The sequence below is a fragment of the Macrobrachium nipponense genome, chromosome 11 (assembly GCF_015104395.2).
Source record: "Macrobrachium nipponense isolate FS-2020 chromosome 11, ASM1510439v2, whole genome shotgun sequence".
Classification (NCBI taxonomy): domain Eukaryota; kingdom Metazoa; phylum Arthropoda; class Malacostraca; order Decapoda; family Palaemonidae; genus Macrobrachium; species Macrobrachium nipponense.
The window spans coordinates 108287327-108304425 of NC_061087.1; the positions used below are offsets into that span (position 1 = coordinate 108287327).

General features: G+C 31.5%; 1 protein-coding gene across 3 annotated transcripts in view; it reads right to left on the reverse strand.

Annotated features, from left to right (window-relative positions):
* Nucleotides 1-285: 285 nt before the first annotated feature.
* Nucleotides 286-17099, reverse strand: part of LOC135208140 (lachesin-like) — a 149437-nt gene continuing 132623 nt past the window's right edge. Inside the window, exons 8-11 of one of the 3 annotated variants that reach the window (XM_064240295.1) lie at nucleotides 15197-15346; nucleotides 13107-13229; nucleotides 7680-7748; nucleotides 286-3174 (exon numbers count right to left, since the gene is read on the reverse strand). In XM_064240295.1, the coding sequence (XP_064096365.1) occupies nucleotides 3002-3174; nucleotides 7680-7748; nucleotides 13107-13229; nucleotides 15197-15346 (515 nt within the window). In that variant the 3' untranslated portion in view covers nucleotides 286-3001. Of the gene's footprint in view, nucleotides 3175-7655; nucleotides 7749-13106; nucleotides 13230-15196; nucleotides 15347-17099 lie in introns of all 3 variants that reach the window. The other 2 variants (XM_064240292.1, XM_064240300.1) reach the window with 2 other exon arrangements.

Here is a 17099-nt window from a genome sequence, read left to right on the forward strand (position 1 = left end):
GAGAGAGAGAGAGAGAGATTCGAAATTGTTCATGTGTTTATCGCATTTATCGTAGGTGACCAGTAGAGAGAGAGAGAGAGAGAGAGAGAGAGAGAGAGAGAGAGATTCGAAATTGTTCATGTGTTTATCGTAGGTGACCAGTAGAGAGAGAGAGAGAGAGAGAGAGGGGGGGGGGGGGAGAGAGACGAGAGAAGAGAGAGAGAGGGGGAGGGAAATTGTTAGTTGAGCGGGGAGAAAAGACCAGAGAGAGAAAGAGAGAAAAGGGAGAAAGGAAAGAAAAGAGCGAGAGAGGTTTGAAATTGTTTGTGTTTACTCGTAGGTGACCTAATTTGTTCAGATATTTGCTGCCGGGTACAAAGTTTTGTTCCCGTTTGGTTAACTGGTAACCGACGAGCAGTATGTCACCAATAAATGGCTAATTGGTATTGAGTATGTCACCAGAAGTGGGTATTTGGTATAGAATTGTCACCAATATTGGCTACTTGGTAAAGAGTATATCACCAATATTGGCTACTTGGTATAGAGTATGTCACCAATATTGGCCACTTGGTATAGAGTATGTCACCAATATTGGCTAGTTGGTACGCAATATAGCACCAGTTTTGGGTACTTGGTACAGAGGTTTATTGAGATATTGCTACTTGAAACAATTATGTCACCAATATTTCCACGTTGGTACTGAATATATCACCAATACAGAGTAAAGAGTACGTCACCAATACTGGCTTCTTGATATAAATTATGTCACCAATATTGGCTACTTGGTACTGAAGAATATGTCATCAATATTGACCACTGGGTATAAAGTTTATTACTAATATTGACTAGTTGGCATCAAGTGTGTCACCAATACTTGGTACATAATTTGTCACCAATATTAGCCACTTTGCACAAAGTTTGGTTGGTGCCAAATCTCACCAAGTAGCCAATCCTGGCTACATTGGTGCCAAGATACCAAAGAGAGCCAGAAAACGTTCTCCTTTGACACTACGTATATGTTTTAATGCTCGTTTATAACGACGTATTTGATTTTAGAAGAAACAGTGTATAAAAAACTCAATATAAATCATGAATGAAGAGATCACTACAAAGTTCTCCTAAGCTTTATCAGCAGTCACGTGGAAATCACATTATTGTTTCCTCTGTCTTGTGGGGATGTATCCTATAGACTACTGAGGTATTAGATTATGGCATAACTTCGAGGAGATTATATAATATATTCATAATTATGTACAAACTTCCTTCTCTTGTGGCCTGCTTTTCTTCCAGTTGTTTATTTTTATTACATTATATGGTTTGTCTTTTTTCTCACCCGGGAAGTATGTGTGATAAGGTTTTTTTCTTGTCTTGATTTAATTCTTGTTATTGCAATCACTATAATTATCCAGATTTACGCACATTCATCTAATTCATTAGATTTAGGAACCCGTAAAATAACATTTATGTAGACCAATTCACAAAGATTATCAACTGTATACTAAGCAATTTTCCACCGAATAGAGTATTATGTGCAAAAAAATATATATATATGGAAATGGAAAGTAAAATATAAATAAAAATGAATATATTCGCGTATGTAATGACTCATGAACCACAGTCACATAATTATGAGCTTAAGTCAAAGCTACGAAACGTGATTTATTTATTTTTGATCTTGGCAGACTGGGCAAGGTTGTTATCATTAGTGTCTTGTATGTATGTATGTATGCATTTACACATGTACCTACAGTTTCAGGAATAATGGCTAATGTTCAGTTCACTACCTTTTTTTGTTGAAATCGCCATCTATGATACATTTCAATTAGTCTAAAACTAATGAACAATGAATGATACTTGTTTTTTTTATACAATCATCGACGATATGGGATACAATATATAGGAAGATTTATTTTCTCGTTTCGTGAAAGAAGCAGCTCTGCAATTGAGAAGTCAAAATGGTCTGTCGTTTGTTCATGCTTTATAATGGCTTGTTATGTCTGTACACCTGTGTTTATATTTACACTGATACTGGTTAAGAGACGACAGACGCTGTGTTCTGTGTCTGGCTGGTCACACTGTGTTCAGTGCCTTCACACTGATTCTTTCATTCACTCAGTGGAAACTTGAGCTTGGTTTGGTTCATCTCATTTTCAGCGTGAAATACCAAAAGAATGAACTCATTTCTCGTGTAATACATTTGAAAAACGTATTCGTTTGTCCTGGGATTTCTTCATATCACTTCATCATTGCAGTTCTATACTGTTCAGAGAACGTAAATAACTTTAACTTAACATTATTGTACTTGAAATGCAATTCTTTAGCAAAGTTTGAAGTCCACTGATACATATTATTATAATAATAATTCGTCTCACCACCACTGTGATTCACTTAACGTTTGTTCAGTTTAACTGGAGAATTTTCCAAACTCCTGGAAACTCCTTCAAACCGGTTTCTTTTCCAGACACAAAAGTTTTTGAATTTTCCAACAAAAAGTTATTTTGGCAAACTCCATCTCCTTTTCATACTTCTCGAGCGACCATTGTCCTTCCAAACGACCAGTGCCCTTCCAGGCGACCGCTGTCCTTACAGGCTACTAGTGTCCTTCCAGGCTACTAGTGTCCTTCCAGGAGACCAGTGCCATTCCAGGCGACCACTGTCCTTCCAAGGTACTAGTGTCCTTCCAGACGAATAGTGTGCCCTTGCAGGCAACTAGTATCCTTCCAGGTAACCAGTGCCCTTCCAGGCGACTAGTTTCCTTCCAGACAACTAGTATCCTTCCAGGTGACCAGTGCCATTCCAGGCGACCACTATCCTTCCAATGTACTAGTGTCCTTCCAGACGAATAGTGTGCCCCTTCCAAGCGACTAGTGCCCGTTTAGGCTACCAGTGGCCTTATAGGGGACCAGTGACCTTCCTGGCGACCACTGTTCTTCCAGGCGACAACTAGTCTTCCAAGTGACCAGTGCCCTTCCAGGACACCACTGTCCTTCCATTGCCTGAGGAAGCCCCAACTAAATGCTTATCACAGCAGCCTTCCTTTCAGAAGGATATTGTTGCTGTTGAAGGACATGGTGTAGGACGCCACAAGAGCCAAGGAGGCGCATAGGATACTAGCGAAAGGTTTGGGAAGGGTTCCTGTTCCTGTCCCAGTCGACCCGGAGAATCCTGGACGCCGGCTCTGACGATAATCTTGGTCTGGAAGGATAAATTAGATTTTATTATTATTATTATTATTATTATTATTATTATTATTATTATTGAAGAGAGCAAAAATGACTCAAATTATTTACCTTTCTCTCTTTCACTATATGTTAGAGAGAGAGAGAGAGAGAGAGAGAGAGAGAGAGAGAGAGAGAGAGAGAGAATAAAATAAACAGGTCATCTAAAAGGAAAAGAAATTCATGATAAAGTATTGAAGTATTAAATGATAAGTAACTAATAACGTGGATAAATTATGCATAATAAAGGAATAGATGAATAGGCAAAGCAAGGAGAGTTATGGAAGCCATTGCTGAAATTAAATTTTAAATGATTAAACGCTATAATATTAAATGATTAAACGCTATATATAATATTTACGGCACACCAACGTGGCTGAAAAGTTAAATTAACGTAAATTAACAAAATTAACTTCATGACAAATTAGAAGTAAAACGAAGATACCCAATTATAAACTTCAAGGGAATCAAGATTTTTAAGTGATGAATTAGAAATAAAGACAAATTAAGCAATAAATTTAGTGTAAAGTAAAAAAAAAAACGGTCTCAATTTAGATAATTTAGCTTCTCATTGATTCTGTAGTTTACCAAAATTACCGGTCATGTGAAGATTAGCGAACCCACTATTTTTCAAGACTATATTATACCACTTTTTTTTCAAGCATTATGTGTATTAGGACTTGATACTGATAATTCGATGTTTCAGAAAAATGATAGTTTTGTGACTACGTTTTTCTCTATAGTAAGTTCCATTTCCGTTTTTTATGATATATGATAATGTTATTTGTACTGGATGTTGTGTTTTTCTTTCTAGGCCATGTACTTAATGTATATCTCTTCTTGGACAAATTTGTGCTAATAGTTGTACACACGCACACACACACACACACACACACCACACACACACATATATATATATATATATATATATATATATATATGTGTGTGTGTGTGTATGTGTGTGTGTGAGTGTGTGTGTGTGTACAACTATTAGTACAAATTTGTCCAAGAAGAGATATACTGCAAGTACATGGCGTAGAAAGAAAAACAACATCAAGTACAAATAATATAATCATATATTATAAAAAGACGAAAATGGAACTTACTATAGAGAAAAACGTAGTCACAAAACTATAATTTCTCTGAAAAATCGAATTATCAGTATGAAGTCCTAATATATATATATATATATATATATATATATAATATATTATATATATATATTATATATATATATAATATATGTATATATTTATATATTTATATACAGACATCAGAGGGTTAACGAAACTCAGAAGATCAATTAAGGAGTTTATTATGATACGTTTCGTGTCATCCTGACACATCATCAGTCTGTAATGTAAAATCAATTCACATTTATAAAAAATATATAAAGTTTACATGCTATTTTAAAAAAGGAAAACATAAAATACTAAAGTTATTCATAAAAATTATTGTTAAAAGCTAAAAATACTAAAATTATTTACAAGGTGACATTAAAATTGAAGAGATTTAGGATTAAAAAGGAATATTAACCTTAATAAAGCGAAGGACAAGAAAGGAATGGCTGTATGACCGTCGTTTGCGTAGATCTCGACTACGCCAAGAAAAGCTGAGTAGTGGATTGACTAGAATTGAGGGAAGGAACGAGGTGCTTGATATGTAAGGACTCGAGTGTCGTTATATATTGGCTATGCTTGGTATTGTCAATTATCGAAAAATGTTTTTTGTTAATTTAAATTTTACAGAGAGCTGCATGATTTCTTATATTAGAAAGTTCAGGATTGGTTATCCTTTGGCCAATTCTGTAGCTCACTCCCAAATGACTAGAATATCGAACTTGCAACAAGAGTTTCGTCGATCCAATGTAAGTACCGGGACACCCCGGGCAAGTAAATTTGTAAATAATATTGGATCGCATAAACGGTTGCAAATTCTCTTTATGACTAAGAAGTGAGCCTATTTTGATAGGATTAATAGGTTTTAAATTAACTTTGAGACTTCCGAACTCTCTTTCAATAAATTTCTTGATACGGTCTCCTAATTTATTTTTGAAAAAATATGGAATAGTGGCGTAAAATTGAAATTAACGAAAAAACATTTTTAGATAATTGACAATACCAAGCATAGCCAATATATAACGACACTCGAGTCTATACATATCAAGCACCTCGTTCCTTCCCTCAATTCTAGTCAATCCTCTACTCAGCTTTTCTTGGCGTAGTCGAGATCTGGGCAAACGACGGTCGTACAGCCATTCCTTTCTTGTCCTTCGCTTTATTAAGGTTAATATTCCTTTTTAATCCTAAATCTCTTCAATTTTAATGTCACCTTGTAAATAATTTTAGTATTTTTAGCTTTTAACAATAATTTTTATGAATAACTTTAGTATTTTATGTTTTCCTTTTTTAAAATAGCATGTAAACTTTATATATTTTTTCATAATTGTGAATTGATTTTACATTACAGACTGATGATGTGTCAGGATGACACGAAACGTATCATAATAAACTCCTTAATTGATCTTCTGAGTTTCGGTAACCCTCTGATGTCTACATGTTCGCACCTTTTGATTTATATATATATATATATATATAGTATATATATATATATATATATATATATATATATATATATATATATATATGTGTGTGTGTGTGTGTGTGTGTGTGTGTGTGTGTGTAAATCAAAGTGGTATAATATTTTCTTGAAAAATACTGGGTTCGTTGGTCCTGACATGATCCAAATTTGCTGGTCATGTCAGGAAAGACATTTGTCACCACGAAATATTTTCACTCATTTCCTATATGTCGAGATTCCCTTAATGGGGTATATTAGCTATTTGCTATTTTTATAATCGTGTAAAACAGCAAGAATTTTAGAAAGCTGTTAGATAAAAAAAAAGTCATGCATAGAAGCATGCAACAGAGCTATTGAGAAAAGCAGACAGATAGCACCTGTAGTAGGTATTTGCAAAGTGTCATAAAGTGTCACTCGAACACTTTGCACTGAGGAGCGATTAATGGTAAAGTAATTATAGCCGCAGTTGTCTGACTTATAAATTAACTATTATCTGATCCTAACCAGCAAAAATATTGCGTACTTGTATGACTTGTATTTTGCTCTTATTTGCTCCTAAATAGCAAAAATATTGGGTACTTTTGTGGCTTATATTTTGCTCCTGTTTGCTCCCAAATAGCAAATATATTAGGTATTTGTGTGGCTTATATTTTGCTCTTATCTGCCTTTAAACAAGAAAAATATTGCCTAATTGTATGACTAATATTTTGCTCTTAGTTTGCTCGTAAATAGCAAATATATTGCCTACTTGTGTGATATATGTTTTACTCTTCTCTCCTCCTAAATAGCAAGTATATTGGCTACTAAGTGCAAAGGCGCTATTAGATGCTACAGGAAGCTATTATGACACTGTTTTTACAAGTGATTTTGACATGCATTAATAACACACTGACCAGCTAATGCAAAAAGGCTAACGAGTGAAAGTATTGAAGAAAGCAGGAGATTAAACTTAGGGAGCAAAAGAAATGAGAGTCGTATTAGAAAGTATATGAGCATACACTCGTGTTAGTGTGCAACTTTCCGAAACAAAGGCAGAAATTAAGAAAATTGCGTAAACTATTGCACAGAAATGACCAAGGACCTTGCTCAGAAATGATCAAGGCCTTTGCGTAGAAATAACCAAGGACTTTGCGCAGAAATGATCAAGAACTCTGAGCAGAAATGATAAAATATTTTGTGCGGAAATAACCAAGGACTTTGCGCAGAAATGATCAATGACTTTGCGTAGAAATAACCAAGGACTTTGCTCAGAAATGACCAAGGACTTTGCGCAGAAATGATCAATGACTTTGCGTAGAAATAACCAACGACTTTGCTCAGAAATGACCAAGGACTTTGAAGACATGGTAAAATATTTTGCGCAGAAATGTCCAAGGACCTTGTGAAAAAATGACCTAGTACCTTGCGCAGAAGTGACCACAAAGGATCTTGCGCAGAAATGGCCAAGAACACTATGCAGAAATGACCAAGGTCATTGCGCAGAACTCACCAAGGACTTTGCACAGAAATGACAAATGTCAATGTGCAGAAATCACCAAAGACTTTGTGCAGAAATGACCAGGTACTTGGAGCAGAAATGACCAAGGACATTGCACAGAAATGACTAATGACTTTGCCAAGCAAAAGCTGATGTGCTTACCTACTACTTAACTCTACGATCTTATAGCTATTGAAACGAAGATCGAGCAGGTTGCAGAAGGGGGAAAAAGAAATAGACCATAAAGCGAAAAAAAAAAAAACTGTCAAAGCAGGCATTACAAACCAAACTTTTTTAGCAGCAGTTGCATCACCCACAACAAGAGCAGCTGAACTGGTCCTAAAACAGTTGGTAAAAAAAAAGAAAGAAAAAACTACTCTAGGTCAGTTGTCAAAACACACCTTTTGGATTGATAAAGCTCTTACCGCCCGGGTGATAGTCGGTAAGGTCGTTCACCCCCTTGGGATAAAGGAAGTTCTCGAACTTCTTGCGATCTGTTGGAGAGGATGGGTGGGAAATGTCGTACGTGAAATGAACAAGTATCGTATCTACAATAGCAATCGTACATATCGCAATGATATTGTTTTTTTTTTTCGAATTTTGTGCAACACATTATTTACTCTTTTTTTAAAAGTTCAGTAAGTTTTACTAAATTAACCACATAAAGACATTAATTGAAGTTAAATGTATTACTAATCATGATAGTTTTTTTTTTTTCTGACACCTTTATTGAAATTTTACAATTGCCGGCAAGTTTCACAAAATAGAAAAAAATAGAAATTTTAAATTGTTGCAAAATTGATTCGTCATCCTCATCTTATTTTTGTTTTATTTTGTTTAACAATTTTTTCTTTATTTTTCGATAGGTTTTACTAAATTAGAGAAAAGTAAAGACAGTAGTTTAAAAAATTTCGAAAAACTTGAAAGAACGAACATTTAAAAAATTTCGAAAAACTTGAAAGAACGAACACGAATTATTGACTGGTTATCTTTTAAGAAAATAGTCTGCTTGGTGTCCTAAATATAATGATTGACTTTGCTGTTTTTAAAGTAAATAAATTATTATAATATTTCTAGAATATTGTAAGGTTGTTTTATGAAATTATAAATCTATGTTGGAAGATTTACCTAGAAAAATAACCCATTGTAATTCTCTTCACTTATTTATTTTTAACGTTAAAAATGATCCGCTGGTTATGAGAGTTTTGAAGAATGTTGTAGCTGGTCAGCTGCATATGTTTTATATGGGACTTTAGACTATTCTATTTTCAAGTGCTTTTAATCTAGTTTAGTATCAACTATTCAATATTTTCCACGCCAGTAACTATATGAATGAAACCTAACTCAATATTACATTTTAACTGCATCAACAATATCTTGAAGTTAGCGTTCATGCAAATATTGAGAAAATTAAATTATATGTATTTACAAAATTGCAAAAAGTCTTTAATTCATCGTTCTACGAATACTTTGATTAGATATTTTCAGTCGCTGATTTTCAAAGAGTTGCAATTGGCATTTTGCAATTGCAATTGAAATTGCATTTCGTGAAAATGCTGTTCTAGTGTAATTAAAGAAATATTTTATATAATTGTAAAGTCACAAGACTTCAAGTGCTAATCTTTCATTAGAAATTATACGGTTAGTATTAAAATCACAATTAAGGTTGCGATTTTTATGTTAAAGTACAAGGCTTTGATTTTTGAAAGTCTGTATAAAATAACTCTCAAAATTAAATATAATTTAATTTTGAAAGAAGTATTCTTCGATTTTTCATTTCATAATAATGTAATTGAAATTATTCCACTGGAAGTAACCTTGTAATGTCAAGACTAGGAAAATATAACATGATCAGAATATTTTGATGGGAAAATATTGGATTTCAGAAATGATGGGAATATTTTAATTTGATAAGAATATTTTGATGTGAAAATATAATTTGAATGAAAATATTTTGATGGGAAAATATAATGTTGAAAAAAAAATCAGAATATTTTGATGGGAGAAAATATAATTGATAACAGACGTGATATTAATTTTGATTTTCAGAAAATATTTTGAATGGGAAAATTTTATAATTTGAACAGAATAATTTTGATGGGATAATTTGGATCAGAATATTTTGTTTGAATATAATGATTTTATCAGAATATTTTGATAGGAAAATATATTTTGAACAGAATATTTTGATGGGAAAATATAATTTGATCAGAATATTTTGATGGGAAAATATAATTTGATCAGAATATTTTGACGGGAAAATATAATTTGAACAGAATATTTTGATGGGAAAATATGATTTGATCAGACTATTTTGTTGGGAAAATATAATGATGTTATCAGAATATTTTCATGGGAAAACATAATATCAGAATATTTTTTTGGGAAAATATACGTAATTTGATTAGAATATTCTACCGGGAAAATACAATAGAATATTATGATGGGAAAGTATAATTTGAACAGAATATTTTGATGGGAAAATATAATTTGATCAGAATATTTTGATGGGAAAATATAATTTGATCAGAATATTTTGATGGAAAATATAATTTGAACAGAATATTTTGATGGGAAAATATAATCTGATCAGACTATTTTGTTTTGAAAATATAATGATTTTATCAGAATATTTTGATAGGAAAATATAATTTGAACAGAATATTTTGATAGGAAAATATAATTTGATCAGAATATTTTGATGGGAAAATATAATTTGAACAGAATATTTTGATGGGAAAATATAATTTGATCAGACTATTTTGTTAAGAAAATATAATGATGTTATCAGAATATTTTGATGAGAAAACATATGATCAGAATATTTTTCTGGGAAAATATATGTAATTTGATTAGAATATTTTACCGGGAAAATACAATAGAATATTATGATGGGAAAATATAATTTGAACAGAATATTTTGACGGGAAAATATAATTTGATCAGACTACTTTGCTGGGAAAATATAATGGTGTTATCAGAATATTTTGATGGGAAAACATAATATGATCAGAATATTTTTCTGGGAAAATATACGTAATTTGATTAGAATATTTTACCGGGAAAATACAATTGGAACAGAATATTTTGATGGGAAAATATAATTTGATCAGAATATTTTGCCGGGAAAATATAATTTGATCAGAATATTTTGATGGGAAAATATAATTTGAACAGAATATTTTGACGGGAAAATATAATTTGATCAGACTACTTTGCTGGGAAAATATAATGATGTTATCAGAATATTTTGATGGGAAAACATAATATGATCAGATTGTTTTTTTGGAAAATATACGTAATTTGATTAGAATATTTTACCGGGAAAATACAATTGGAACAGAATATTTTGATGGGAAAATATAATTTGATCAGAATATTTTGCCGGAAAAATATAATTTGATCAGAATATTTTGATGGGAAAATATAATTTGAACAGAATATTTTGATGAAAAAATATAATTTGATCAGACTACTTTGCTGGGAAATTATAATGATTTTATCAGAATATTTTGATAGGAAAATATAATTTGAACAGAATATTGTGATGGGAAAATATAATTTGAACAGAATATTTTCATGGGAAAATACAATTTGAACAGAATATTTTGTTGATAGCATTGAAAATGTGCTCAAGTCATTCGTATATTTAATAGAGTCATTAATGGCTATTTCAGGATGTCAAAGTACCAAAGAGACATTATTTAATTGGAATCGGTTATGGATAACTTTAAATAATAAAAATCTGGAAATTTAACGCTGATTTATCAGTAGAATATAATTCGAGAATTTGATAACACCATCACAAGCCGGTATTTTACAAGAATCTTTTGCAAATAGCATTTGAAAGCGAAACGATTTTAATAATTTTTGTTTACCAATACGTTGATAGAATTGTATTCATAAATAATGTAAATGATCTTCCATTGAACATGAAACAGCTTGCAAAATGTATTTCTGGAATTATACTCTGGTTACTTTAATTTTTTATGCTATATAAAGGTACGATTTTATTGTTTCACGGAATCTTTAAGGATTGAAAAACACGAGAAATAAATTGTATTCTGTCTTGAATTATCCAATGTTTTGTTTTGAAAACATTTTTATGAATTACGTCAAGACTTGTTTATTGTCAGTTTTGAATTATGTTGCAAATCGCGTATAAATTGTGTGAATTGTGTTCGTCCTGTGAATTTACAGTCTTTGAATTATCTTGATACGCTTTTAAATTTCCTCTGAAAATATAATTAATTGAAAATATATCGATTCATAAAATAACTGAATTGTTACTCAGTCGTAAGCGATTGGAAATTCACTCATAATTTATAATTAACTGATGAAAATGTATCCACTCATAAATTAGTGAATGGATACTCAGTCATAAGTAACGATATAGTACATGGCGTTCAGATTTACCTATCTATTATAAATTATGAAGTTTAAACTCACGCAAATTAGAATTCAAATAGAGTGCAGGTTGCACGAATGCATTATTTAGACTGAAGGAAATTAGTCATCCCGCTTTAATCCTAAGACCACAAGATATAGCCTAAATCTATATTCCACAAAAAAATTACTACAAAGTAATTTTTTTTTCATTGAGTACACATTTTAATAGCAGTTAAGAAATGGTTAAAAAATGGAAAAGTTAATTGTCAAATGGCATTAAGTTAAGTAACAATTGAAATTGCTATTCTGCCACAACATCAGCAGAGGGATATTATACATACATACATACATACAAACATAATATTATATTATATAATATATATATATAAGTATAATATATTATATTATTATATATATATATATATATATGTATATGTGTATATATATATATATATATATATATGATATATATGTATATGTGTATATAATATATATATATATATATATATAATATATCTATGTATAATAGTATATATATATATATATGTATATATATATATATATATATATATATATTATATAGTATATCTATATAATCTATATATTATATCTATATATATATATATATATATATATATATATATATATCTATCCTATATATATCTATATATAGATATATATATATATATATATATATAATACTATTCTATAATATATATTAATTATATATATCATATATCTATATCTATATATATCTATCGATATATAGAGATATATATAGGATCATATATATATATATATAAATATAATAGAATACAGATAGATAGATATATAAGATAGATATATATACTATTAATACTATATTATTATATATTAGGATTAAATAATATGACTATATAGTATAGTATATATATATATATTATCTATCTATCTATATATATTATATATATATATATATATATATATATTTATATAGATATACATATATATAGATATAATATTTATAGATATCTTATATATAATATAGATATATTAGATCTATATATATAGATATCTATATATACTATATATATATATTACGATATCTATATATATAGATCTAATATATATATATAGAATATATATATTATACTTATATATAATATATATATATATATATATATATATCTATATATATATAGATCTATATATATAGATCTAATATATAGATCTAATATATATATAGATCTATATATATCTAGTATATATATATATATATATATATATAGATCTATATATATATATTATATATATATATATATATATATATATATATATATATATATATATATATATATATATACACATGTATGTATGTATGTATGTATGTATACACACATATGTGAAACTAGCCCTCTCGTATACATTTCCTTTCTCCTTACAGAAGAAGAAACCCTCGAATAAATGAGGAGTGTGTCTCTCACCTTTGCTCTGAGGGTCAGAGGCCGGTGTGGTTACCGTTTCGAAGTCCTGGCTGCTGTTCCCTTCGGTGGGCTGCTCCTCACCTCCGGGCGAAGGGTTCAAGTGGGACTTGGGGGGCTCGATTTCTTTAGGGGGGAGGGAGAGAGAGGCCTTCCTATAGATCTCTTTGGTGTCTGTGTCTGATTTGTGGGGTCTGTGTCTGGTTGTTTGGGGTTGTGTTTGTGTGTGTGTGTGTGTGTCAAGTGTCTGTGTGTATGCACATGTAATGTATACATGTATGTATGTATAGTATGTATAATGCCTTGAAAAGAAATTGTTTATGGTTCCTATATATCCAGGTAAATTTTCATGGCAATAATTGTAATATTATTGTACATTTAAAATCCTCTCCAGGTATAATAATACACATTAACAGGAATAGGGTTGAAATAAAGGTTCAGTTGAAATAAAGGTTCCACTGCCATAAGAAATTTGGCGAAATAAAAAAAATGAGAAACTATTAAACTTCTTAAAGGTTTGTTCAGTTTTTTTATAACTAGTTACACAGACTCTCCCCAGGAGATAGAAGGGGTTTGTAAACGCTATTTATAGACCCCAACAATTAAAAATATTCAAAAGGTTTCTACAGATGTTCAATTTTATTCAATTTCATTCAATTTTATTCCCGTGGAACTGTTATTTCGTATGTCGAGAACTACCACACGTAGTTTGTTTTTGGTACACAAAAAGGGTTGACAAATGGATGCAAATATATATTTTGTTTTTATAGTAATATATATATATATATATTATATTATATATATATATATATATATATATATATATATATAAGTATTTATACACACACACACACACACACACACATATATATATATATATACATATATATATATATATATATATATCTATATATATATATATATATATATATATACATATATATATATATATATATATATATATATATATATATATATATATATATATATACACTCTTATTTTCCGCATGACAAAACGCTCGCCATATTTCACAAACTAATATCGCATATCTTTTTAACTCAGCCCAAACCTGAACATAGTCTGAACCTCGCCCAATTTAATTTAGCTTTATCAAAACCTTACTCAACCAACTCAACATTACTTTACTCTTTCTTAACCGATGTTTCTATAATATAAATCTCTGCTCATTTAGAGCTTTAGTACAAATTTCTTTTCGTCTCTTTAAAAATGTATTTATCTGAGAATCAGTCGATGATACTCTGGTATATAGCATTAATGTTTAATCTCCGTTTGTTTTTATTTTCAGTTCGTTCGTTTGTTTGTCTGGAAGACTGATAAGAAAAATGAAAATTTTATTCTGTTGAGAGAGAAATGTCATGGAATCGACCTTAGACTGACTCTAAATCCAATTTTCAGAGAATTCTTTGACGTGAAGTCTTCCCGTTTTTATATGATATTTTTACATGGTAAGATTCATTTATCTAACATCAAACACAGTCGCGAGATTCCCTTTCTTGACGAAAAAACCTCCCGAAAAGGGGAATATAATCCCAGGGGATTATAGCGTCTAGAAAAAAAAGAAAATAAGGTTCAACAAACCACTCGTCTCTTCGGATTCCAAGATCACCCGAGTTCGTTTAGATTTGATCAGATGCTTCGTTTGTTATTCGATCTGATTCAAACATTTGACGTCGATTGGGTTACGCAACTCTTGTTGAGGATAGAGAGAGAGGAACTATATAGTAGATTCACATCAATCCTGCGTGTGATGTCTAGGCCCCGTCCTTTACGACGCTGCTGATTGGCTGTTGATAAGCCAGTCACAGGGCTGAGGACACTCAGTCTCTCTCTCGAGAGAGTTCACATAGGCAAGATGTATGTTCCACCTCTCCTGAGGGATACTTTGAAAGACGTATATATCCATGAGGAGAGGCGGAACATACTACATCCTACCTCTGTCAACTCTCTCGAGAGACTGACAGTTTCCAGCCCTGTGACTGGCTTATCAACAACCAAATCAGGAGCGTCGTAAGGGATGGGCCTAGACATCAGATGCACGGTTGATGTGAATCTACTCTAGTAGTCTGCTTACCGTAAACCTTGATGGCTCCGTCCGTCTCGCCGAGGGAGTTCTTGGCTACGCATTTGAACGTTCCGAGGTCCTGGGGCTCGACCCTTTTGATCCGCAGCTTCATGTAGATTTTGTAGGAACTGTCTGCTACGATGGGCTCGTATCTCTCTCCTGCGACCGAGTTGAATGGGGTGTGGGGGTGGGGAAGAGAAAACGAATCACCATTAGCTTCTCAAAAGTTGTTTGACCAAATTCAGAGGGGTTTGCGGGTGGGAAAGAAGATAATCATCAGTTTTTTTTTTTTTTTTTTTTTTTTTTATAAAAACGTTCTTTGATACTTTTGAGAAATTTTAAAACGAGATGAGTCATTTTAGCAAATATGGTAATAAGATACGTCATTTGCTTTGTAATACGTTGCCTTTAAGTTAGAGTATATCTCAGTTTAACCAGACCACTGAACCTATAGTTCTGGGGCCTGAAGGATTAGGTTATTTTCACGTCGCTAGGAACCAGTAGGTTGTATACCTAGTAACGGAATTTATTTCTAATCACCAGAAATAAATTCCTCTGATTCTACGTTGGCAGAGCGGGGAATCGAACTCCGGACTACCGAATCGGTAGACGAGCACGTTACCAGTCGTCCAACGGGGAACTGTGTGTTACCTTAAAAGGGTATTAGTAGCGTATACCGAAATGAAAATATGAGAGGTTCAGATTTAACGATGAAGAAATATTACTTATATATATTATATATATATATATATAATATATTATATATATATATATATATATTTTTTTTTTTTTTTTAGGAAGGGGTGGAGGGTTTGCAGGGGTTGGGGGGGTGGTTGGTTGGAAATTGGACAGCGTCGAGCTGTAGGTATATGCTGAACCGGGTACACATTATCATATTTCCCACTTAAAGGGAAAGGTGTAGAGAATACAGCGTCCTTTGAAATCTACAGAATTCCAATATGCAGTGATTTACGTGGCCATCATTATTCTACATCAGGAATTAAATTCTGACTAAATCGATTTTATGACCGCCTACTTAAGTCATTTTTTCAACTTTAAATAGAATAAATAGAATACTAACTTTAAAAAAATTATTAGAAGAAATAAAAAAAGAATGATTGTTATAGATAGTAACATTGTTAGTTCAGCTTTCTTAATGAGAAGATATTTTTTTCCCATGACACAGACTTTTACCTTTAGAGGTGTGGATCCACTTAGGTATGTATAGAGAGAGAGAGAGAGAGAGAGAGAGAGAGAGAGAGAGAGAGAGAGAGAGAGAGAGAGAGAGAGAGAGAGAGAGTATTTGTAACTTCGAAACAATAGCTCCCCTTCATTTGCAAAAAAATACAGGGTTGTGTGTGTCTTTAATTCCCGTATTCAGGCGCATAATTCTCTCTCTCTCTCTCTCTCTCTCTCTCTCTCTCTCTCTCTCTCTAATAACTGAACAAGTTATAGCGATGCATAGAGACTAGTCATTGCAGAGCATCGTGATTTATGGTCTTATAGAGCTATACTTCTGCTTTGATTATTTATTTACAATGAAATTTTCAGGGTAACAATAATCCTTCTCACACAATCAACGTATATATCGATATTTCATCGCTTTGTTTATAACATCTCCTTTGTTATTGTTAATTATAAACTATAATGATTAATATCACATCTTTGTTTTTTGTTGATTATGTAATTTTAAACAACAGATTATTCTTGTAATCTTATACTTTGCATTGCCTTGCCTATATCAATAGGGGGACGGTGCCCTCTTTCATTCCTTTTACCGTATCTCCGTTCATATTCTCTTTGTTCTTCCACCTGCTTTGAGGTTTTCCTCCTGTTACACCTTTCAACCCTTTTTACTCTCAATTACCTGAATGGCCTCATAAGTACCAGCGCTTGACTTTTGGCCTAAATT